Consider the following 23,610-nt stretch of genomic DNA (forward strand, 5'->3'; position numbering starts at 1 on the left):
GTTCACCAACAGCCAGCCAAGCCAACGAACCCTGATGCTTTGCTGATGGGGCTTCTCAGTCGGCAGGAAATCTTTCCCCTCAGCAGCAGGACGTGTGCAGTTCTCACCATACGCTTATGTAGAATACAGAGAAATGGAGCTATGCAGCAGTACATTGGGGGGGGGCGGGGAGCTTCAGCTGCTGACCAATCCATGCCTAGGGTGACCTGATCACCAGTCCTGGTTTGCCCCAGACGGTCTGGTTTTAGCACTAAAAGCCTTACATCCCAGGACGCCTCAGTCTTAGACAACCAGGACGGTCAGTCATCCTGCTCACCTTATGCTGAAGGCCACCCACTACAGCACAATTATGTCCCTGACCCCAGCTTGTTCAATGGTCTTGGTCACAGTCTGAATGAAACTGTAGAAGGTGACTTGATGTCCAAATTTGCACATGACACAGAACTGTAAGAGACAGCTAAGAGGACTCAAATAAGGACACACGGTGCTTGAAGCGACTTGCACACAAACTGGGGCCCGGTGTTTCCTCCAAACCTAAGATCTGACAATTGACCTAATTTCTTTAAATACGTTCCTCTTTTGTAGTATCAAAATAATGGACTACTACCAGCTTTAAATATAAAAGTCATAATCACTGCACACTATGGGTGCGGTCCTTGGCCATGGAATTCACTAGAATGACTTCCATCCTTAACTAAAATTGGAAAGAAAACTTTGTTGTAGGATGCTTTTAAAAAAAATAAACCCAACATAAGCTATTTTCTTTACTCGTAGGTATTTTAGGGAAACTGAAACTTTAAGTGGTAACATGTCAAGTCCATCTGCAGAATACTACTTGTTTTTTTTTTTTTAATATTTATTTATTTATTTATCAGAGAGAGAGAGAGAGAAGGAACACAAGCAGGGCGAGTGGGAGAGGGAGAAGCAGACTCCCCGTTGAGCAGGGAGCCCGATGTGGGACTCGATCCCAGGACCCTGAGATCATGACCTGAGCCGAAGGCAGACGCTCAACCAACTGAGCCACCCAGGAGTCCCTGCAGAATACTACTTGTATTGGAATACTTTATACTGAAAGTGATAAGCACCATACTATGCCTCTCTTCCAGCACTCAAATCCGATGCAGTTCTCATTCTGAGGCAATACTAGCTCATGATACAACCAAGAAAACCCACCAATGGGGCCTTATCATTAAAGAGCTTAAATACATGATAAATTTCTGAGCCGCCCCAGTCCCCCAAGTGGCCACTATTGTGAGTTATAAATGACTGCGGGACAACAGTGGTTTTTACCGGGATTGCTACGGAGATCATACCCTTCCTTCTCTGGGCCTCCACTAGGTGAAATCTCCACCTGCCTATGCATCTCCTGTGTTGTTTTTGAAAACTCCCTTCTCTGGGCATATCAGGCATAAGGATCAGGGAATATGGGGGGTATGGGACCAGGCAGTATTTATCTTTATCTGCTTTTGAAGTCAGTTTCTCATCGTTAAGATTGTGTGTTCTGTTCTTTCTCCTTTCTTTATCCCTGTCAACGCAATCTCTATGGTCTCCTAGAACAGTGACTCCTGCAGTAGGGGGCACCAAAGATACTTCTAGATAGTACGCAAAGAACACACAGAGCTTTAAAACAGTCATGTGTTTATTTAAATGCGTTAAGAAACACTTTTTTTTTTTTAACAGTAGTGATACAAATATCCTTTTCAAAATAAATTTATTACGTTAATAAAAGCAATTCTACAAAAGAGGGCAGGAAAAATTATTCACTAAATATTAGAAGTGCAGGTGCCATGAAGATAGGGCAAAATTTGTCAAGGTGATATTGAAAACCCACATTCTAGGAGGCCGTGAAGTTAAAAGTAAAATTGAATTCACTGAGATAAGCTATGTATTGAGCTTAACATACTCTGTGGTGCTAGAAGTCCCTTCTTTTTCTAGACAAGTAGCAGCGCTGTAATGGGTTTGATCCAATCAGGGCTTCTCAAACTTCACTGTGCACCAATGCACCTGACCCATCTTGCCAAAATGCAGATTCTGAGTTTCTGGGGAGCAGCCCTACGTGCACAGACCCCTTTCGAACAGCATGGCTCTAAATGACAAAGAGATATAGAATAGAATAAAAATACTAACTTTGAGTATTAAAATTTGGTAAACCATTCAAAAACAATTTAAAGGTGGGGGAAGAATTTTTCACTAATAATACTGCTTAAAAACAAGGACGTGAAGGATATAAAATCAGGAAATGCAAAATTATATAAATTGTGGTTTATAAAAGATTTAATTTATTTAAAGAGAGAGAGCCCATGTGCGCACATGAGCGGGGCTGGGGTGGGAGAAGGGGAGGGAGAAGGAGACAAATCCTAAGAGAATCCATGCTGAGCGTGGAGCATGACGTAGGGCTCCATCCCATGACCCTGAGATCATGACCTGGGCCAAAACCAAGAGTCGGATGCTTAACCGACTAAGCCACTCAAGCGGCCCTATAAATTGTTTCTGAAAACAGCTTTGAGTTTTGTTATCAAGAATCAAAGGAGGAAAAGACTAATACTACCTTTCTTTAGAACCAGGGACATATAAGTATACCACAGGGTGAGAGGCCCAAAACATACAGCCATATTAATATTAAATATATTTACATTTAAAAATTAAAATAGGTAATGTTAAGAGGCAGCGATTTGCTAACCAAAAAAAAAAAAAAAATTCTAATATATACAACAAAGGTTTAAAGAAGTCATTAAATACAGGGGAGAAAGATTTCTCGTAGTTCTAAAGGTTAACTCACTTTATACGATTCTCAAAAGGGCAAAAGTTCTGGTACTAGAAACAAAAAGTTAGGAAATGGGAGGCAGCACTAATTGTTCCTACTCATCAAAATGTAGCTTCTCCCTTATTTTCAGCCCTATTCTTCAAAGACCTCCCTATGACCTAGATTTTAATGCCAAGTTATTGGCAGCTAAATAGAAAGCAAAACGAGGACAAAATTTTATTGCTGTCATTGCTGGATTTTTCTAACTGTGGGGTGAGTTTAAGGAAAGCAGGAATTTAGAACCTGGGAGATTCGCAAGTTTAATAATATTCTTAGGTTTCTCAAGCCATCAAGGAAGAGAAAGCCACACATCAGGCCAAGTTTTATAAACATTATGCACATTCCTGCTGACTCTGCTCCCCAGTGGATGCCCCCCGTCCCCCCTGCACCGATGTGCAGTGTTTGCAAGGCTACGGGGCTAAAAGTCGGGAGACGCATTTGGATACACAACAGAGTACACAATTAACGATTTCCAGTCTGACCGCCTTGTGTAAAAACGGTGAAGAAATGTGGTTCCTCACACCATCTCACTAGACAATTCCATAGCATGTTTACCAGAACCTTCTGTAAGATGTGTTTGCTTTCATTATTTGGGTGGAGCACCCAAGCTACCACAATCAGCTTCCAACAATCCGGTTCTCCACAGCCTAAGGACAGATACGGGATTCCTCTGGGTGTGTGCCTTAGCTGAGCACACCCTGGCAAGAGCTGCCTGCTGCCTGTTCCAGACCTTTCCTATCTTCTAGCAAAGCAGTGCAAAAAGGCGCTGTAGTAGCCCCAAATCCAAATCAGAGGCAAGTGTTGAGGAGGCAGCCAAAGGTCCTCTAGCCACGGATAGCTATCCACTCCCCCTGTGCACACCGCTTACCCAGGGAGGCCTTATATCCTGGAACAGAGCAGCCTGAAGACAAGGGTCTCTCCGATCTTCCGGCCCTCAGTAGGGATGGTAAAGGGCTCTAACTTTTCAAGAAGTTCTCTCCTGTTGGGCCACACATTCATGTGTTCACCCTGCGTAATTTATTTGCTGATTGCCTCCTCTTACTAGAATGGGAGATGCGGGTCTGGCATTCATCGACAAAAAAGTGATGAATGAATGAAGTGAATCAAGGTATACTCTGTGCAGGTTTTTACTACTGTCAAGATGAAGGATAGTACCCATTCTTTTGATTCTCGAAAACAAGGATTTCAATTGTGACAGGGAAGAAGGAACAGAGGTTTGGTTGATTTTCCAAAGCTACCACTTTGTACTTAAGTGAGCATTTCAATCGTTTCTCGGTTTATTGGGAATAGTTTGGGTGAGTTTTCCACCACAGGACAGTTGAAGCGGAGGGAGTGACTGCACGAAACCTGGGTAGTAGAGTCTCTGTCTCACTGCTCTTGAATATGAAAACACAGTGAACATCCATGACAGGGCAAAGGCAAGTCAAAGGGATCTTCATACCAAGGGTGGGGTTCCCAGCACAGGAAGGCGTGGTGCGTTTATAAACACACACTCTGGAAACAGCAAATGTCATACCCTTCTGTGCAAACAAAAGTAGAAAGCTCTCCTTCTACCAGGCTCAGAAAAGTCATGAAAGTGTCTGTGAGAACAGAACAGAAGTACTACTGATTTTAAGTACTTCTCAACCTGTAAGGAGTCTGTTAGAGGATAATTTTCATTACAAGAAAGGAAGGGGGAAAAACACACTTTTTTCAAAAGTAATCTTCCTCTAGGAATAAAATAAGAAAGAATACTTTTCAAAACTTTGTTTTCTTTCTCACTTCCTGAATTAAATTCTTTAATTTCCAACCGTCTTTGACAATATATTAGTAAAAGCAACTCTGTTACATGTGCATTTTGTATCACATGCTGTCTCACATTGTACATATTGTCTCTAATTTTACAGAAAGAAAAAAGAGGCTCAGGGAGCCACTGGGGGTTTGCCAGCATCACACTGATAGGAAGTAGGAGAGACCTACAGTGCGGGGAGGGGGTGGTCTCTGCTCCACATTCTTGCAAATGTTCATAGGACAATCCAAAGCCTTCCTGTTTGCCTCAAAGCACAAGGTTTAGCAGAGGAGGGTACTGAGGCTTACATTTCACTAAGAAAGAAGTGACAATTCCTTATTTTCTCTAAACTATAGCAAAATACCGAACAGGTAATCAACCTTCAGGTCAAGGGTGGAATTAAAAAAAAAAAAAAAAGGTGGAATAAAGGAATAATAAATTAGACTTAGCACACTCCACCTACAGAGGCAGGAAAGAAAATCTGACGGTTCAAGAGTGGAAACAAAACTTTTTGAGTTTTTGTTAAGTAAAATAATCACAACACCCCACACTCCCCAAATGTTTCAGTTAACTGAGGTTTTGCTGAATTAAGAAAAAGAAATTTCATTGTAAGGACTGATACTAACTTTTGGTGAAATGATCTAATTAAATTCTCTAAGTGTTAGCTGGAAGTTGAAAACTAGAGTGGGAAGGAGAAAAAGACCATTAATTGCAAAAATACTTCTATGTATTTTAACTTCATGCATTTATGTAAGTTACAGCATTATAAGTATGTTACTTCAAATTCCTTTTACTTCCTTTTTTTTTTCAGTCAAGTGCATTTGCTTGCACTTAATTATATCATACCAACTTAGCAATGAGGATCTTCATTTGAGCTTTAAATTGGCTCTTCAACCATATTTTCATGCTTGATTAAAAGCATTGGAAGTATACTGAATATTAAAATGCATCAAAGATGGTTCTGCATCATTTATAAAATTAATCATATTCCCCAGTACTAAAAACCTATTCATATTTCAAGGATATAATTAATAGGGAGATTTTATACCTCAATTTTCCTCAGTGATCATGCAATAGTTTGGGGTAAGGAGCTGATGAATACGGTGACAGCACCGAATAACATTAGAAGTCGATTTAGTTTTTTGATTAATGAAGTTCTTATTGCTCAGTTATTACCGTATTCAGACACTTGGTTATCCAGTTATCACGCTGGAATGTAAATGTTATTTCCTTAAAGCCACTTGGACCTCACTTTTCATTGTACACAGCGGTAAACACGTCACTGGCTCAGTCATACCCATGGCAACTCAGCTCCAAGGGCCTCCGAGTGACCCCTGTGTCTTGTATAAACATTTTTGGCAGGAGCCTCAGTGGCCGATGCATAAGGATGATCTAATTTTGCAAGCATGTCATTACCAACCTTCAGATACACAACTCCCGGCCAAGTTTTTCCCCTTGTGACTATTTTCCAAGCCCGTGGAAGAAAAGAGCAAGACAGAGTGGGAGCCTTGCCTTGTTATTTCCTATTGGCCCAACCAGATGGCCATGAGTCCAAACCACTCCCTGCCTGGAAGTCCCTGGACCCTTTCTGTTACCACCCCATCCCATTTCCACAGCACCAGTGCTGGACCTCGAGAAGCCCCTGGACTCACTCCTAGCCGCCTGGGGCCCAGAAGCATCCCGAGGGGCTGGACTCACGGAGGGGCTGACTTCACATGAAGGTTTTGAAGAAGACAAGGTTCCCTTCCAGCCACAGACTCCTCCAAGTGGAAAGGAATCCCAACCTCACGGCCACGTTCTCTTTCGCTAGCTTCTCCTCAACCATCTCACCCAGGCACAGCTCACTATAGCTGCTGTCAGCGGGTTTTAAGCAAATCATTTTATTCTGAATACGTTTTTAGATGCAGGACTGAGGGGTTTTTTTTGTTTTTTGTTTTTTTTTAAATCAGCTCCATGAAGGACATGCTGAACACTACAGGAGACAAAACGAGATATTTTTTCTTCCAGTATTAAAAAGAAAAAGACATTCACAAACATTTTTAAGGAACTCTTCTATATGATCGTGGTGGTGATCTTGAGTAAAAAAACACGTCACAGGATCATATTCCTGATGCAGATTTCTTGTAAAAGTACATCTGAAAATTGCTTCCTAACCACGATAAACATTGAGTACAGGACTTTTTTTTTTTTTTTAAATGTCCCCAGATGCACACATTAATTTTTAAGTCAGTCTGGCCAGACTTTTTTTTGGCCAAAACCAATAATCCTGAGAGCCCAAACTAAAATGCTGGTCACTGAGGAGTTTTTGCAAAGCCTCCTTCTGTCATGACTAGATTCACCTGTGACCCAAGTTCTGTGCTGATCACATCTTGGAGGGCATGGGGCATGGGGCTTGAGGAAATGTGGACCCCATTTATTAAAGGATGCAGTTGCTAGAAGGGTGTTTACCCCACTTACTGACCGAGGCTTTGAGAAAAGTCTGTTTGCCAAATGCCTGTCAAGTGATGAGTAACTTTAAGGAGCAACACAACACATAGTCATGTTACTGGCACTGGGAATAAAGAAGAGGGGCTCCATTCTGGAAAACTTACCACTGACACGGGGTCCATGGCCTCTTGCTTGACAGGGACTGGGTCAAACATGAGCATTCTTTTAGTTCGGCTTTCTAGGGTGCTCTGGTGTTTGGCCTAGAAAACAAAACAAGGGGTCCAAATGAATCCCAAGGTTACTTTAAATATAAACTAGTAAAAAATAAAACATAATATTCCTCAAATCCCTCCTCTGCTCCTTCTTCTCCCCTGGCCCCAGAATGGCTGGAATTTATTTTCCTTACCTATGAAACATGCCATTTGATAGAATTAAAACCAGATGCCATGGTCCTAAGTCGATGAGAGCCAACTGGCATTTCTAACTCAAATACATAAACCTTGACATTTCTGGAACAATATGTACGGCCTCTTCTGAGCAGCCAAGCTTGCTTAAGAGTGCTGTGCAATTCACCAGAAGTTCACATGATATATGAGTGTTAAACATTTTTCCTTATGTTCATTACAGAAAAAATCAAGAAAAAACAAGACAGGCAAAAAGAAAATCTAGAACCAACCACCATTCATATCTTTGTTTTTATCCTTCCAAACTGTTTTAAAATGGATTATAGCACACATACTATTTAGTACCCATAATTTCACTTGACAATTGATTGTGAAAATGTTTCTTTTTCAGCAAGTATGGTTCCATACCATCGAATTCAGTGTGCCACTGTGCGGAACGGATCAGTTTATTTAAAGTACCCCTTTTTACTGGGCACTGAGGTTGCTTCTAAATTTTCACCATTATGGATGGCAGTGAGCATCTTTGGACTTAGGTCCTCCTGCACATCCTTAATTCATTTTTAGGGTTAATCTTACGTAGGGGAATCCTTGGGTGAGAAGCATGCACGTTTTCCAAAGCAGCTGATGCATCATCCAGCAAAAATGCTCTATTTTTAGAGCATTCTATTATTTCCGTGAATAAAATAAGAACCCATTTCTCAACACGTCCACCTGCAATGTGTATTACCACTTAAAAAAAAAACAAACTGTTTGCTAGTTTCAAAATGGCAAACTATTTTTATTCTAAATTGATTTAATTATTAAAGTCAATTTTTTTCCATCTTTATTTACCATTTGCTTGTCTCCTCTAGAGAAATGCCTATATTAGGGCCTTGCACCCCTCCCCAGAGGCTGCCCATTGTTTTCTAAGCACTTTTTATATATGAAGACTATTAGTTTGTATTCACTCCAAGTCTTCATTAGGAAATAAGCGAATCTTCAGCCTAATGTAAAGGAAATGTCCATCTTAATCCTGTTTGGCCTCTCTCTTCTCCTGTTGTTACGCTAGTGTTATCCTTCCCTTTCCTTCAGTGTTCTGGACTAGTTCACTTCCGGCACTTATCTACATCAAGCCAACTGCTTCCCCACAAGACAAAATATTCAGTCTGCTCAACATTCAGCTGCATTTCATAGGCTTTGGAATCACTGCCCAGCTAGTACCCAGATCTTCAACAACCTGCTTTAGGCACCTACTACCCAAATTCGTCTTAAGGGTTCACAGAGCTTTGGTTGGAGGCAAGGTCTCTTCTGCACCACTCTGTTTTAGGTGGGAAAGTGAACAAGTTCCAGACTGCATTCTACCCAAAAAAGCTGCAGAAGTCTCTGGTTCCAGGTTCCCTCCTGTATTTCAGTATGACAACTCCCCAGCCCCAGCCCCACCTCCACGACCACAGTCCTGCAGTTTGCTGTATCCATGCTCTGTGGGCTATACTAGGAAAGCTTCCCGTACAATTATAAAAACAATACTGTGTCATTCTTGTGCTCCCTTGCTCCGTTGAAGGAAGACTGTTCTGGGTCTCATGACAACACGTGAGTATCATCATTAACTCAACATAAGGCTCTGACTTCGAATTTTATTTTCCTACATCACAGTATGTATTATAATCTGTGAACACAATTTAATACCAGGCTGCTCAAATCAATGGTGCTAATACCCTCTTATGCATGCCAGCAAAAACAAACCCCAACAGCCAGTGAAAAATGGATGATTTCATAATGAAGGATGAAAACCCCTTTTGTGTCTTAGGATCTATTATTAACCAGTTCCCAGCCTAGCAGCTGCAGAGATGGATATGGTTCTAAGAACTGCTGCCCGGTGCCTCCTAGCAGACTGTAAACAAGATGTGAGGCCTCCTGCTTTCATCAATGAGGTCAGGTAATTCAGTAGCCCTCACCCTTGGCTGGCCACCCCTCCCCCAAGCCTTTTAAATTGAATTTAATGGCCACCCCTCCCCCAAGCCTTTTAAATTGAATTTACTCTTACAGATTCATTCACTCTACTGGAGTGTATCTTGATGCAAATCCTTCTAAATGAAAGCAGTCCTATTATCAGGTGCATAATGAAAGGGTCCAGGTCTGGAGACTCAAGCAGGAGATCTGCATCCTCGCTATGAAATTGAAAGCAAAGCAAAACTCTTTGCCACAAATACATACACAATTTTTAGACATACATACTGTATTCACGTAAATTTGTCAGGTCCAACTTCTGGAGCAACGTCAAGTATCTGCCTCTTTGCTAACATACCTAGCCTTAGAGGTCAGTCCCCTCTGCCGTTTTAAAAAACTCAGACCTGGGGCGTCTGGGTGGCTCAGCCGGTTAAGCGTCTGCCTTCAGCTCAGGTCATGATCCAAGAGCCCTGGGATCGAGCTCCCGCATCGGGCTCCCTGCTCAGCAGGGAGCTTGCTTCTCCCTCTGCCTGCTGCTCCCCCTGCTTGTGCTCTCTCTCTCTGACAAATAAATAAAATCTAAAAAAAACAAAACAAAACAACAAAACCCTCAGACCGAATTGTTTAAAAGTGACTAGCAGCCTACATCCTGCCGGAGACCTCACCTAGAGCCTCGTCACTTCCCAACTGCACCAGGGCACTAGCTTCCCAGCATGTGTATGCCTCACGGTAGGTACCTCACCCCCCTCACTACCAGTAAGAGTGCACAGTTTAGCACGGGCTCTGGTTCAAACTCTAACTCCACCATTTAGCTCATAAAGCCTTTAATGACTTTTCCTAATACCCACAGCAGTGACTACTAAATGCGTTTAGAAATGAATGACGCGTTAACCTACTACATCTCTTCTCATTTTAAGACATTATTTAAATCCCTTGCATTCTTTAATGTTTATGTTTTATCTAAATTTAAGGAACTTCATGCTTCACAAGACTTGAAATCGTAAGAGAAAAAGTAAAGTCTAATATGGAGCATCTGCCCTAATAAAACTTGATTTATGTGTATTAAAAAAATAATTGTAAAGGTATGTTTATGTGTTCAGAATGGTACCTCAAGAGTAACCCAATCACTGGTGAAGGGGTATTTCTCATCATAGAAGGATTTCAGCTAGTGAGTGAAAAGGGAGTGGTAGAATTAGACTATCTCATTTCAAAACTCCTAAACAAGGCATCACTGGACAATCAAAGACTGCACAAAAGTCGAATATCACTATGAACAGAACCAAACTCACTCACTGTCCATTCGCATGTCGAACAGTACTCTGTTCCTAATTTGGTCGCTTCTAAAATGACTGATCATACTTTGTGTCGTCACGGGATATGGAACAAGAGAAGGTGAAGGACATGCAAAGAAAACTGTACGCTCTCAGCTGTTAATAAGACGAGGTGGGACAGCTTTACACACATCTGTGTGCCAATTTTTAAATGTATTAACTATATTTTAACGTTCATTAACAAGGGAGAGAAGCTAAGCTAGAAAGAAACCAAATTTAGGAAGAGAATAGAACACATTAACACAAATCGGGCATTTGTTTGTTTATTTGCAGAAAGAATCTATACTCTGTAACTACTGAGCCTATCTCTGAAGAGACCACTTTCCCTACTGGTATTGACCTTGGCTTTGGGTTTTGGTCTAGAGTCGGAAGAGTGACTGCAATGTCTCCAAGGTGCCTTCCATAAAACTCATGTACTGAAAGAATGAGAACTCAGTGGCTTTTGTTACACATGGGCCACTCATGCTCTGGGGATACTGCCATCCTTTGAAAAGAATGCTCAATAAAATACAAAGGCTGAGGAAATCTAGTACACAACACTGACCGCAGTCTTAAGTAGAACCAGTAGGTGGCGCACTACAACAGGTATTAGAGGCTAGGGACACAGGCAGTAAATTGAGTTTGCCAACCTCAGGGTCTTTAAACCTAGTGGGTTTTAAGCAGGCCCAGGAATTCTGTTAACCATTTTGTGTGGGTATCACAGAGATGAGGAGACCCCAAATGTGGTTGTTTTTTCCAAACAACTATTTTCCAATCATTAATACATTTACATCTTAGTTGTACTGAACTTGCCAGAATTTTCCATAACGGGAACAAATGTCATCTTCTCTGTGTTATTTTGCTGGGAAGGGTGAGACGACTGAATTTTTCCTCCAAAAGAAGAAACACATTTCCCTTCACTCTCTCTCCTTACACTTCTGACTTTTCAGAAGTCAAAATACAGGTCAGATTTTTTTTTTTTTTGCCAAAATGCAAAAAACGTGATTTATGTATTTAAAGCTTTGGTGAATCATTTACATAGTTTCAGAAGCAATATAGTTCCATCTCACAATCATATCCAGTCCACCCTGAGGCCTACTCAACAGTCACTTTATGAGGGTACAAATGAGCCGCAGAGCTCAGAAATAAACACAGTCCTTAATGTAAGAGGCTATGATGTCACCAAACCTCCTTTGAAAGTAGCTTGACTTGAAGTGAGAGCAAGTTTTATTATAGAAACAATCTTATAAATGATTGTCCCTTCCTTAGAAGCATGACAGACACACACACACAGAGAATGTGTGTGTCTGAAGCAAAGTTTCTTGTGATACGGCAGGAGTTGCTTCTGAGGTTCTCCCTTCTTGGGCACTTTCCATCTCTTTCTCTCCTCAGATCCTCAAAGGGTCCCTGTGCTATCCTCCCCCAACCCAGCCTGAGCCTGAGCCTCCAAATTACCTGCCACCCTCCGAGCAGTCTTTGTCTCCCAGCTGACCTCTGCAAGGTATAAGGAGAAAAACAGTATGACCAAAGCAAGACACCATCTGCAAGTGCCCTTAATTTTCCCAAGGGTTTGGATGTTAAAAGAGGAAGTGTACTGCCTTCCCCCACCCTTTACTCCCCAAAGGAACTGCAGGGGAAAAAGAAAAAAAGAAAAAAAAATTTTTAATTGTGTGTGTGTTATGTGTGTAATTCTTGTGTCAGGAGAAGGACCAGGGCAGGCAAGCAGGCCACATCCCTGCAGCTAAACTTTCTTTCAAAAGAAACACTTCTTCACGTCTGTACCCAAACTGCTTAAGAGCTCCAGAGGAGTCAAATATTTCATGGCAGTTGGCCTGGCCAGAAACACAGGGGCGCCAGGCAACAGATGTGGGAAAAGGCATGTTTAGGTTGGGGGCTCCTTTCAGGACAGCCAGATGCTGGCCCCTACCTGGAAATGTGCCCCAGTTTTCCCATCACAGGATGATTTTCACCTACCTTTGTCTCCTAGTGTTGGTTTGAGAGGAAAAAATTCCACGGAGTAGTTCTAAATCTTTGCCCCTCACAAATTAGATTAGCCATTTTGCATCAAAATGTTTTGTAAATGGGAAAGAAGTTAATTATTTAGTTTTAGATTAAATATAATGATCCGACGAGCAAACAATCCGCCCTCTCTCCTCTCTCTGCTAACAAGCCACCCAATTTTACTTTCTGCCTCCACCCATCTGCTCCACCCTGTGGAGAGTTGCCAAGGCGAGTCCAACTTGTCCAAACAGGACATGGCTTCAGATAAGATTCTGCCCACACCCTGTACTTCGGAAAAGACCAAGTGAAGCAATTGATTTTGCATGTAAATAGGGACAGGTGCAAAGGTAACAACCAAGCAAAATCCCTACACAGTTGCAGACTGAGAGGGGCCCGGCTCAGCAGGGGGGTGGGGGTGGGGAAACCCGAACCCATATCCTTCAGGTAAACTCTCAAGTTCAATGCCACCTGGCTAGTAGCATTCCACACCTTTCTTAAAGAAATTTTTCGCAAATGCAAATCATTTCGCCTCCTAAGATTACACACTTGTTTTCCTTCTTTATGCTCTCTGACAATTTGTGGTGTTTTAGTTTTAAGGGCCAGCAACCCAAGATCAACTGAGAAAAACAAAAAACAAACAAACAAACCCCACCGCCCATACTGTGTAATAATCCTGCTGTGTCCTACAAGGCCGGTCACAGCCCTCACGCTTCTCTTCTGCGAAGCATTATATAATCCAATCCAGAAGGGCTGCGTGAGGCCGCAGTGCCTCGCCTCTGCCTCGGTGCTGGGGCCCTATCACTGGAGACCCACCCCGCTCTACCCCAAGGGGCCTCCACCCATGGGGCCCCACCCTGGAGGGAGTGGGAGGCAGGGAGGGACCGACCAACTGGCTCCGGTCAGCAGCCAGTTCCTGGAAATTCCGGCCTGAGCAGGGATGGCTGGAACCTTAAAAATAACCAGAAAGAGGGGCGCCTGAGTGGCTCAGATGGTTAAGCGTCTGCCTTGGGCTCAGGTCATGATCCCAGGGTCCTGGGATCGGGGACCCACATCGGGCTCCTGGCTCAGCGGGGAGTCTGCTTCTCCCTCTCCCTCTGACTCTCCCCCTGCTCGTGCTCTCTCTGTATCTGTCTCAAATGAATAAACAAAAATCTTAAAAAAAAAAAATAACCAGAAAGAATCGTTAGGGTGGTAGTAATGCCCTTGGCTCCCGAGGGTTCTCCATGAAAAGTTTACCTCACAGAGCCACCGGACCTCTGGATATGAAACCGTGAGCTAATACTGCCCCCTCCCTTCAAAAGTACACAAAAGGGAAAGAGGAGAGCATTTTGAGCCCCTGCTATGTGAGAGAATTAATTCAACATGTCCCCAACCCAACTCCTCCTTCTCCTTGCTCCTGCCTCAAAAAGCCTGCCTGCCTGCCGGCCCCCACCTCCCCATTTGCCTTATGAGCTGGTCGTTCACCATGGAAACCTAGAGGTCATCTTGCAAGTCTTCCTCAGCGACTTTTCCCTCCATTCCCGCTCTGTGACTGGGTATCTCCCTCCGCTCGTCTCCCACCATGTCCCTTGGTCCCTCCAATTCATCCCGACCCCCTGGCCACCGACATTTCTCAAAGCCCTCTCCTCCTTAGTCTTGCCCAAGCTCACAAGCCTTCCTCCGAAGGGATCCCCAGGGCTTGCAGAGTGGGTTCAAGCGCCCATGCTCCACACCCCGTTTCTAACCGGCTGCCCCCTGCTCCAAGCGCCCTTCACGCTGGCTGCCCTGTTCCCTCCACCCCCATGCCTTTGTTCATTTTTGGCCCTGATGCTGGGCAACCAGCGTGGAATGCCCCATCCCCTTCCGGCTTATCTAAATCCTCCTAATTCTTCAAAGACCAGCTCAAGGCCCTCTCCACCCTGTGCAGCCAGCTGATTGCGCCCCAGTTGATCGGAGGCCACCCCTTCTTACCTAGATGGGCGGGGCCTTTTAGATGGTTGTCTCAGACCACCACCTGGGTTGGGAGCACCTGAAGGACAGGGGCGCCTTACATTTCCTTAGGGGAGCAGAGAGGGCCCCCTCCCAACTCCCCAAAGGAGGTCAGCCTTGCTCACTAGATGCCGTTTTCCAGCAGGCAGAAGGAGGGGCTCAAAGAGCACTCAGCCCATCCTAGGACTTCCACAGCCTCTCCTTTTCCTTTGGCCTTTGAAGACACTTGAAACCTCCCCTAAATAAGTAATAGGGGTGAGGGGGCCTAACCTTAAAGGAAACTTTTTAAACCAAACTTCCTTAAAAAAGGTTATTGCTCCTAACCTTAACCTTGCCTGTTATGGGTCCTCCAGAGACCTTATTAGTATCATCCTCCAAGAATTTTTTTTAGCTACCCAGAGAGATCTTCTAAACAAATCTAGTGTTAAAGCAGTACCCTCTGCTTTAAAACCTACAATAGAAGGGGGGAAAAAAGCAAAAGAAGAGGCAATTTTGCATGAGGAGAGACAGAAATGAGTGTGTGTGTGTGTGTGTGCAGGTATTCTTTTTTAAAGGATACTTTTATGGACCAAGGAAAGCAAGGGGCTAGGTGATGTCACAGGTTTCCTACTAATCACGACACCTTCACGACCAAGGTGCTGTTCTTCACATGGACTGCATCACTGAATCGGGTGGGTGGGTACTACTTTCCTATTACTTTGACAATGATGGCACAGAGAGGTAAAGCAATCTGCCCAAGATCACACAGCTGCCAAGTTGTAAAGCTGGGTTTTTGAACCAAAGTAGTTGGACTTCAAAACTGGTGGACCTGGCACCCTCCTCTGCTCCCTTCCCAGGCAGAGAACATGACACCACCAACCGCGACAGGGGGCTAGCGCTTCTGCAGATGCAATCTGTCCACAGGGGATGTGGAAGGCAGGCACAGAGTATTTACAATTTCACCTCCTCCCAACTGGCCCCTGCTGCCTGCCCGGTCTCAGAGTGTGCATGCTGGACGCAAGATCAGAAAGACACACTCTGAAGGCCCCAAATTAGGCTATTATTCTTCCTAGCCAATGCACCTGCAATTGGTCCATAAAACTACTCAGAAAAAAGAACAAAAAAAACAACAAAAAACCTGGCAGCTTTACCCGAGTAAATACGGAAATCCTCATAATACTGTACAAAGGTGGAAGGGTCAGGTCCTCATCCCCATTTTAGAAGTGAGGAAATGGAGGACCAGAGGTGAAATGACTTGCCCAAATTCACAGAGCAGGCTGGAGCCACAGTCAAGAACAGAAGTAAGTCTGCCGGCAGACCCAGGGGTCTTTCTGTTCTGCTTCGGGTTCTGTGCCGTGGCCAAGTCCTCTCAAACTGGGACCACTCCCCGGGTACAGAGGGGATGGGACATGCTCCGTGCCAGCCAGCCCGTGTGAGGCAGTGCCCTGGGGAGGTTCCAGAGGGTAATTAAGATTTCAGGTGATATCACTCGGGACCTACTCCATCCTGTGGCATAACTAATAATAAGGACTGCACATAATTTGAGATTAGCTCTAATGAGTAGGTGCTCAATAAGTACTTGGGAGATGAATAAATGAATGGATGTCAAACTACCCTTCTTACACATGAGGATACAAAGAAGGGCAAGGGCCTCACAATGATTGTGTGACAGGTGTCACTCAAGGAAACCTTGCCCAGAGGCCAGTGAAGCTAGCCTGAAAATCATCTAAGTCTCAAACACAAAGTAAACGCAAACACTCTGGGAGGCTCGGGAGAGAAAAGCTCCCTTGTTTGGAGAATGGAGCGGAACAGGAACTTGAACTTGCTAAGGAAAGTAGTTTTGGGGTGCAAAGCTTTGGAAGGTATGAGTATAAAAGCACAAGAACAGATAGAGGAGTGGATTTCAGTGATTAGACTCAAGCACAGTAGTTAGTAGACAGAAGGTGTACATGCCAGAGGAGAAAAAACCCCACAGTTCATTCACAGGTCGCTCTCCAGGGTAGAATGCGCTGACCTCAATGTCCACTTGGTCTCTTATGTCTAGATTTGGCGAAACTCCACTGATCCGGATTGAGACTAGCCCCAGGTCATCCCTGGAGATCCCCAGGCCTGCCAGAGATTGGTAACCACCTTAAGCAGGTCCCAGGCTAAGCTGGGCTCTCTTGTGTCCTCTGGTCAGGGGGTTGCCTCAGGAAGCAGCCCCTTCCTAAAAGTCAGGGTAGGGGCTAGACCCAGGTTTGTTCAGAATGCACGGGATGAAGGGCCACTTAACGTGCTACATTTTGTCTCCAGCTCCCCTTAATAATTGGATGGAGGAAATGATAATGTATTCAGCCTGCCAACACAATAGAGTGAGTTTCAAAAAGCTCCAGGAACCTGTTTTGCTAGAAAATGAACTTGACTACTAAAAACCCTGACAAGGGATACAAAATATACTGATTTTAATTTTTTTAAAAAATGTTTCATTGAACTATGGTGACATTCCAGAAAAAGCACAGATCCAATTAAAAGGATATTTTTGCTTTGGGAGGAAACAGTCCTAGTTCTGGTGCAGAACTGTGTCTACAGCACTGTGTCTCTTTTTCATTACGACCAAATTTCAAGGAAGGAGAGTTGAGGGGGAGAAAAAGCAGGGCTACCTCCTTTAGACAATGCTCTCCCTTATCAAGGCAGACTGCCGTCTGGTTTCCTGTCTCAAGCTCTGGCATTACTGCTTCAGATGAGAACCGGGGTCTAAGAAAGGGACAGATCAGGCTTGAAAATGAGAATACTAAAAACCACCACAATCCTCTTGCAACTCACTCCAAGATGAATTTTGACTAGAACATTACACATTAGCAAATCAGGTATCAATTGCTTTATGAATCTAGAGATTTTTTTTTTAAAGCTAGAACCAATGAATATGAAGCATTTCAGAAAGAAACCCAATTTCCAGAATAATGTAATTCCTAGTCTTTAAAGGATGAGGTTGCTTGTATTTTTTTTTTTCTTAAAACACAACTGGTGTGAAAAAACAGAGTAAGAAATACCACCTAAGAAAGCTGTTCATTATAGCAAGAATGTTGACTTGGAAGTATTAAGACAAGTATGTAAAGGGGGGGTAGAAATAAAATGGGATTAAATTAGGAATAATGACTTGCATGGTCAAGAGATGAAACTATTATTCCCATTTTTTCCCCCTTTTGTAATTTAGTAACTATCAGACTGGTATAATTTTCCCAAGTTGTTCAGCTTAGCTTTTAAAGGTTTGAAAAGCTTTTTTTTCTGATAAAATACATCAGACCCTAATCATGTCTATTAGCCAACCACGTCCCTCTCCCCCAAAATGGGGAAGAAAGAATAACTTGGAGTAAGCTAAACAAAGATTTTGTCTACAAAATCTAGTTGGATTGTTAACAGCTTTGGAACTAAAATTGAAAAAGTTGCTTGATTTGGGTTACTTACGAATTTTAGTTTAAAGGTCCCTTGCGCTCTAAATCAGTTTAATATTTCAAGTTTTCTTCTCCCGAAGTTTTCTTACTGAAAGCTTCCAAAGCATCCATCTTTTTTCAAGGAAGGTTATCAGTAACCTTCTATTTGATTCTAGTAGTTTTCTTAATATCATACCATATATTTCCCTTTATCCATAAAGAAAGAATGTGGTAGAATGTGAAGTTAAAAACCAAAGTACGAGTATCATCAATTTTGGGGAGGATAGGATCTGATTTGCTGCCTCGGCAACTCTGAATTAATTCCATTAGAGAACACTGTAGATAATTCCTTCGGATTTTAAGGAAAATCCAAAAATAAGTTTAAAAAGAAACTTGCCAGGAGTTTTCTTATCCAACTTATTTCTTTAAAACTTAGTTTCTGAAGAACCAAGAGAAAAAGTTAGTAGGTTTTAAATAGTTAACCTAGAAATGTGTTAGCCCACAACTGACAGAATATAACAACAAAAAAAGGGGGGATTATGAAAAAGTTGGTGTTGTAAGACAATAAAAACAAGAGAAGTCTCCTTCTGTTTTCAAAATGTAAGATTAAAATTTTCCAGACTGTCAGGAATATGAATTTCTCATTTCCAGTTCTCCTTTTCTTGGAGCTTTTTATTCTTAAAACAGGTCGGAGATCAGATGTAGAATACATCTTGGTCCTTGGGAAAATTATCCTAGCACTTACATCTTTGTCTTTTTTAAAAGAGATGACCCTGGGATTGATTTCCTCAATGTATCTTACGTTTTGGCTTCAATACTTTTCCTAAAGATTTCATCCTTAAAACCTAAGTGAGATTCTTCCAATCAGCCCAGTCCGCCAGGGGGGCCTCCTGCCTGGAGGGCCACTGCTACCTGGGAACAAGGGTGGGCCAAAGCCTGCAGATAATGCTAGGTCTTCTAAACTGTAAGGTGGCAATCCCCCTCCAACATTGACAGCTTCAGGGCCAAAGGCCTATCTCTAAGCAAACACCCTGCCCACCTCAAAACAAGCCTGGAAAACAGACGAATGCAACTCCTTTAGACGTCTAGCCAACCTGCACACACATTTCTCAGAGTCACCCTTTGGCAATGGTGAATTTAAAAAGACACAGTATTTATTCCCTCACAGAAAACACACCGGAGCAAAGGGTATATGTAAAAAAGGTTAACCGACTCCTCATTATGACCTAACACTGGCCTCTTAGGCAATCGCCAAGTGTGTAGAGACATGATAACTCCCTGGGTGGGGATCGGGAGTTTAGGGGCAGGGACCACGGCCTGGTCTGGGCTACTGATCTACCAGAAAACAGCCCGAAACAGGAAAGAGCACACATATGCCACTTGGAATGTATGACGCAAACCCCAGCCTTGAAACAAAGAACAGGAAACAGCTCTGCTGGCCGTGCTGGAGAGCGAGCTCAGAGAAACATTTAGCCGGCCCTCCCTGACCCTATATTCATGAGCAGCTGGAGTTTTTTCAGACAACAACAGGGGGGTGGAGGTGTTTGTTCTATGGGTGTGAATAATAACACCAGCTTTATACAGGGGACCTGCCCTATTTACAAATAGGAGCTTCCACATATAGTAAACATCGTAAGGGAATATGTGATTTTATCATATGCGGGCAGCAGAGATCTTCCTAATTAACACCAGCCTCCTTTCCAATTTCTTTTGTCTCTTTTTCCCCCATCCCAGTGGCTGGTCTCTAGCCATAATCAAATTCGGGGTTAGGGCAATGATTATTGTTCAGCCTCAGCATCATGAGGAAAATGCAAAGAAAGCACTGGTAAGAATTCAGAGGACAACTGGGTTATCCCACATGAACTGACAACTGGACCAGTTCTAAGGGCCCCTCAGCTATGCAGAACTACATTCCTGGACACTGAGTGCGGGCTACCTAGAGTCACCCCCTCCCCAAATTTCACCATCTTTCTCAACTGCATAGTCAGAAACCTATCCGCACACAGCTGCACATCTGTTCTCCATGTACACACATCTAAAGAAATTCACCTTTTGAGAATGTGATTCTGTTCCTGACATTTCATTTAACCCAAAAGTGTTATACAGTCTAGAGACCAGAGTATCAATTTTTATAAGATATCTGAAAATGTCTATTTTCCCTTAGGTATATTTAAGGTAGTAAAACCCATTCATAGTCTTTCCCCCCATTATGTCTCTTTATTTTGTTAGCCAGGACTGTTCAACTCAGGTTTCCATGATCAGAGATTGAATAATCTGTGTGTAGACAAAACTACAGGTAAAAAAAAAAAAGGCATCACTGTGCCCATAGCAACCAGAAGATTGGGTTTTAATTTAGAAACTTTGCAGTGAAAAAACAATAGCATGTTTTATATCTGACAAGATTTTGTGGTCTTAGCAGCTACTTTTCTTTGTTATTCTCACACTAAGATTTTTAGACTTGCACTCTCCATGAAAGCCAAATGTTCCTTAAAGTGTATCTTTACTGCACTTACAATAGTACATTAGGCTTTTTTCTTCTAATACTTCTGCTGCAAACCCCACTGACTGTGGAACTGGGGACAGTTTCTCTAGAGTTGAAATTCATCAAACATCTCATTTCAGGTTTCTCGTAACGCGCTAAGGTCAACATACTCCATGCTTTGAGCCGCAAGAAACTCATTTGTCCATTCTTTCTTAAAACAAACAAACAAACAAACAAAAAAACACTAACTCGTGAAATTTTGGAGATGTTAATGTTATCAGGTTGCCTTTTCCCTAAAACCAAGTCTTTCCTCCGGTTAGGCAGATTATCATCCAGATGGATTTCTTATAAAAATGCTGCTCAAATTCATACAGAAAGCACTTAAAAAAAAAAAAAAAGTACAAAACTGCTCAGTGGACAAATCTATAATGAACAACTGCCCTAGTCTCCTACTCGATTTTGCTAATAATTATATACTAAATGTAAATGAAGTCAGAATACCACTACATACTTCTCCCCAAATACCAGACTTTTGTGAGAATACAACCAAAATATTTAAAGTATCTTGGGTGATATTAGCAGAAAAATACATTCTGAGCTAGTAAAAAATTCAGTGCAAAATGTTTATTTTAGTGCAATACAAGAAGGTGAGCAATTTCCAGTTTCCGTTTAACCTGACTTATTAAAAATAAGTCCAGTTCACACAGGTTCTCCATCTATTATTATTGTATATTGCTGTAAAATGTAAAGCAGAAGATTCTCCCTGATATCTGCCAAAGAAGTGGATATGAAAATTCCAAGTATTATCTGCCATCTCCAAGAAAGGCACTCTGAAATGTTAGGTAAGTCCCAAGGGTCCAGGTCCAGGGGATCAGTCCCTCAGTCCCCACACGGCTCGAGTCCCTAACGCTGCAGGCAGTTGCCTAAGGCGCTCTCCGCCTCCAGCCTCGCTGCAATCCTTGCTCCAGGCACTGCGGCAGGTTCTCTCTGTGCCCCCGAGGAGGACTCTCCAAACCCGGCCAGCTCTTTTCTCCTGCCCCCGAGGATCCAGACGCCCTGGCAGCTCCTGGGCTCCAGGACCGAGAATGGGATGCTGCCTTCAGTCCCAACGGCCCCAAGTTTCTTCCCAGAGGGCCCGGGAGGTTGCTCCAAGTTTGCTCCGGCGGGCGAGCGGTGGCGCGCCCGGTCCGAAGAGGGGGGCGGCGGGGGGCGGCGGGGGGCGGGGAGGGGAGGGCGCGGGAGCGGGGGGTGGGGGACCCGGAGGGGGAGGAGCAGGAGCAGGAGTGCGCGGCCTCCTCACTACCTTTCTCCAAACAACGTTGCCACACGCGGAGAGCCCTGAGATTTCTGGGGCTTTGGAGGGAATCGCGAGCGAGGGAGCGGGCGAGCGGGCGGGCGGGCGGCAGCCGGGGGACCACACAGGTGAGCCCCCGCCCGCGCCCTCGCCGGGACCGCGGCGGGCGCCGCCGGTCTCGGTCCCCCACATCGCGGCATCCGCACGGTGGCTCCCCCGAATCCCACACTTTCAACCGATGAACCCGGGGTTCCCCCCTCCCCCTCGCCTCCCCTTCCGCCCCCACCCCCGGCTTCCAGGAGCTGTTGCACTTTCCCAAGCCCACAGGCGCCCCCACCCCCGCGTTGCACCCCCCCAGCCCATTCACTGCGCGCCCCCAAAGGAAAAAAAAATGAGACCGGACGAGCCAGAAAGGGCGACAGCAGGAGTCGGGCCGAGGGAAGGTGAGGGAGAGGGGACTTACTTTTCGAGGCGCGGTGCTGAGCGCTGCAGACGAGAAATAAAGGCCCTGATCCGAGCCGCCTTGAACCCCGCGAATGCAGTAATGTCAGCGCGCCAGCCGGGGTGGCGGTGGCGGCCGCAGGGCACGGGGACAGGAACGGGGACGGGCGCGCGTGCGGCGGGCGCTCGCGCTGCGCTCCGGCTCGGGCCCCGGCTCCGCGCGGCTCCGCTCCTGGCTCCCCTCTGGCTCCTGGCACCAACTCCGGGCAGTCACATGACGCCGGCGCCGCTCGCTCTGCGAGCCTCCCGGGGCTGGCGGGGTAAGTAGAGGCTGGGACCCGGGGTGGGAGGGTCAGGGAGGGGAGAGGGAGCCGCCGCGGCCGCCCGGGCTGGGCGGGTCCCCACCCACTTGGGTGGAGGCAGCCGCCGGAGGGGTCGGCCGAGTCACTCGCGCAAACACGCACCCCGCCCTGCGCCCTTCCCCCGCCACCCCCGCCTCCCGCGCCGCCTCCGCCCCGCCCCGCCCAGTCACCCGGGGACGGCCTGACAGACACTCATTATTCCCCGGAGCCGGGCGCCGCCCCGCCGGCCCAACCTGTCCGGCGAGGCGCGGCGCGGCCGAGAGGCTGGGCGTGCGCGGCGCGGCCCCCGCCCTTGAGCCTCCGCCCTCCGCCCTCCCCCCCGCCCCCCCGTGCCCGGCCCGGCCCGGCCCGGCCGACCCGGCCGCGCGCCCCTGCCCGCGCCCCTGCCCCCGCCCCGGAGTCCCCGCCCGCGCCCCCTCCCTGCGCCCTCCGCCTCCCGGCCCCCGCCCGCTCGGGACCCGCCGCCGCGCCGCCGCCCCAGCCCGGGGGGAAGGAAGGGCGGCGCTGCCCGCTCCGGGCGTCACAGGGCTGCAGCCCGCTGCGCCGCTTCCAAAACACACGGGCGGGCGCGCGGGCCCGCCGAGGCGGGGGACCCGGGCGGCCGGGCCATCAATCAGCCGGCTCCGGCGGGAAGGGCGGCCCCGGGCGCGGCGGGAAGGGCTGGGCCCCGCGGCCAGCGCGGCTCCTCCTGGACCGAGTGCGTGCAACTCTCTTAAAGAAAAAGGCAGGGGAGCTGAAGGAGCGGAGGAGCGGGGCGGATTCGGGGGCAGAGGAGCGGCGGCAAAGGGGAGGGCAGTGGGGATTGACTTAAACCCTAAAATGGTCCCGAGTTTCCAAGGTCATTCGACACACTGTTAGAGCGCTCTTTCTTTGTGCCCGCGGCGCCGGGTCCCCTCGTCGCCCGCCCCGCGGAGGGGCGGCCCGGGGCTGGGGGTTGGGGGCGCGTTCCCGCCCCCCCCCCCAGGGCTTCTTTGAAGGTCCGGGGACTCCCGGAGGCAAACTTCCCACGGGCCCGGCCTGCCACTGGAGCGAAAA

At 45.7% G+C, this 23,610-nt stretch overlaps 1 protein-coding gene across 4 annotated transcripts in view; it reads right to left on the bottom strand.

The window, feature by feature from the left end:
• Window positions 1-22,560, bottom strand: part of KLF3 (Kruppel like factor 3) — a 35,069-nt gene extending 12,509 nt beyond the window's left edge. Inside the window, exons 1-2 of one of the 4 annotated variants that reach the window (XM_035005142.1) lie at window positions 22,236-22,560; window positions 7,163-7,258 (exon numbers count right to left, since the gene is read on the bottom strand). In XM_035005142.1, the coding sequence (XP_034861033.1) occupies window positions 7,163-7,219 (57 nt within the window). In that variant the 5' untranslated portion in view covers window positions 7,220-7,258; window positions 22,236-22,560. Of the gene's footprint in view, window positions 1-1,903; window positions 2,087-7,162; window positions 7,259-12,612; window positions 13,376-18,030; window positions 18,050-22,235 lie in introns of those variants that run through there. The other 3 variants (XM_035005144.1, XM_035005143.1, XM_035005145.1) reach the window with 3 other exon arrangements.
• Window positions 22,561-23,610: the final 1,050 nt, after the last annotated feature.

The sequence above is a fragment of the Mirounga leonina genome, unplaced genomic scaffold (assembly GCF_011800145.1).
Source record: "Mirounga leonina isolate KUSES-001 unplaced genomic scaffold, KU_Mleo_1.0 Mir_129, whole genome shotgun sequence".
Taxonomy (NCBI): domain Eukaryota; kingdom Metazoa; phylum Chordata; class Mammalia; order Carnivora; family Phocidae; genus Mirounga; species Mirounga leonina.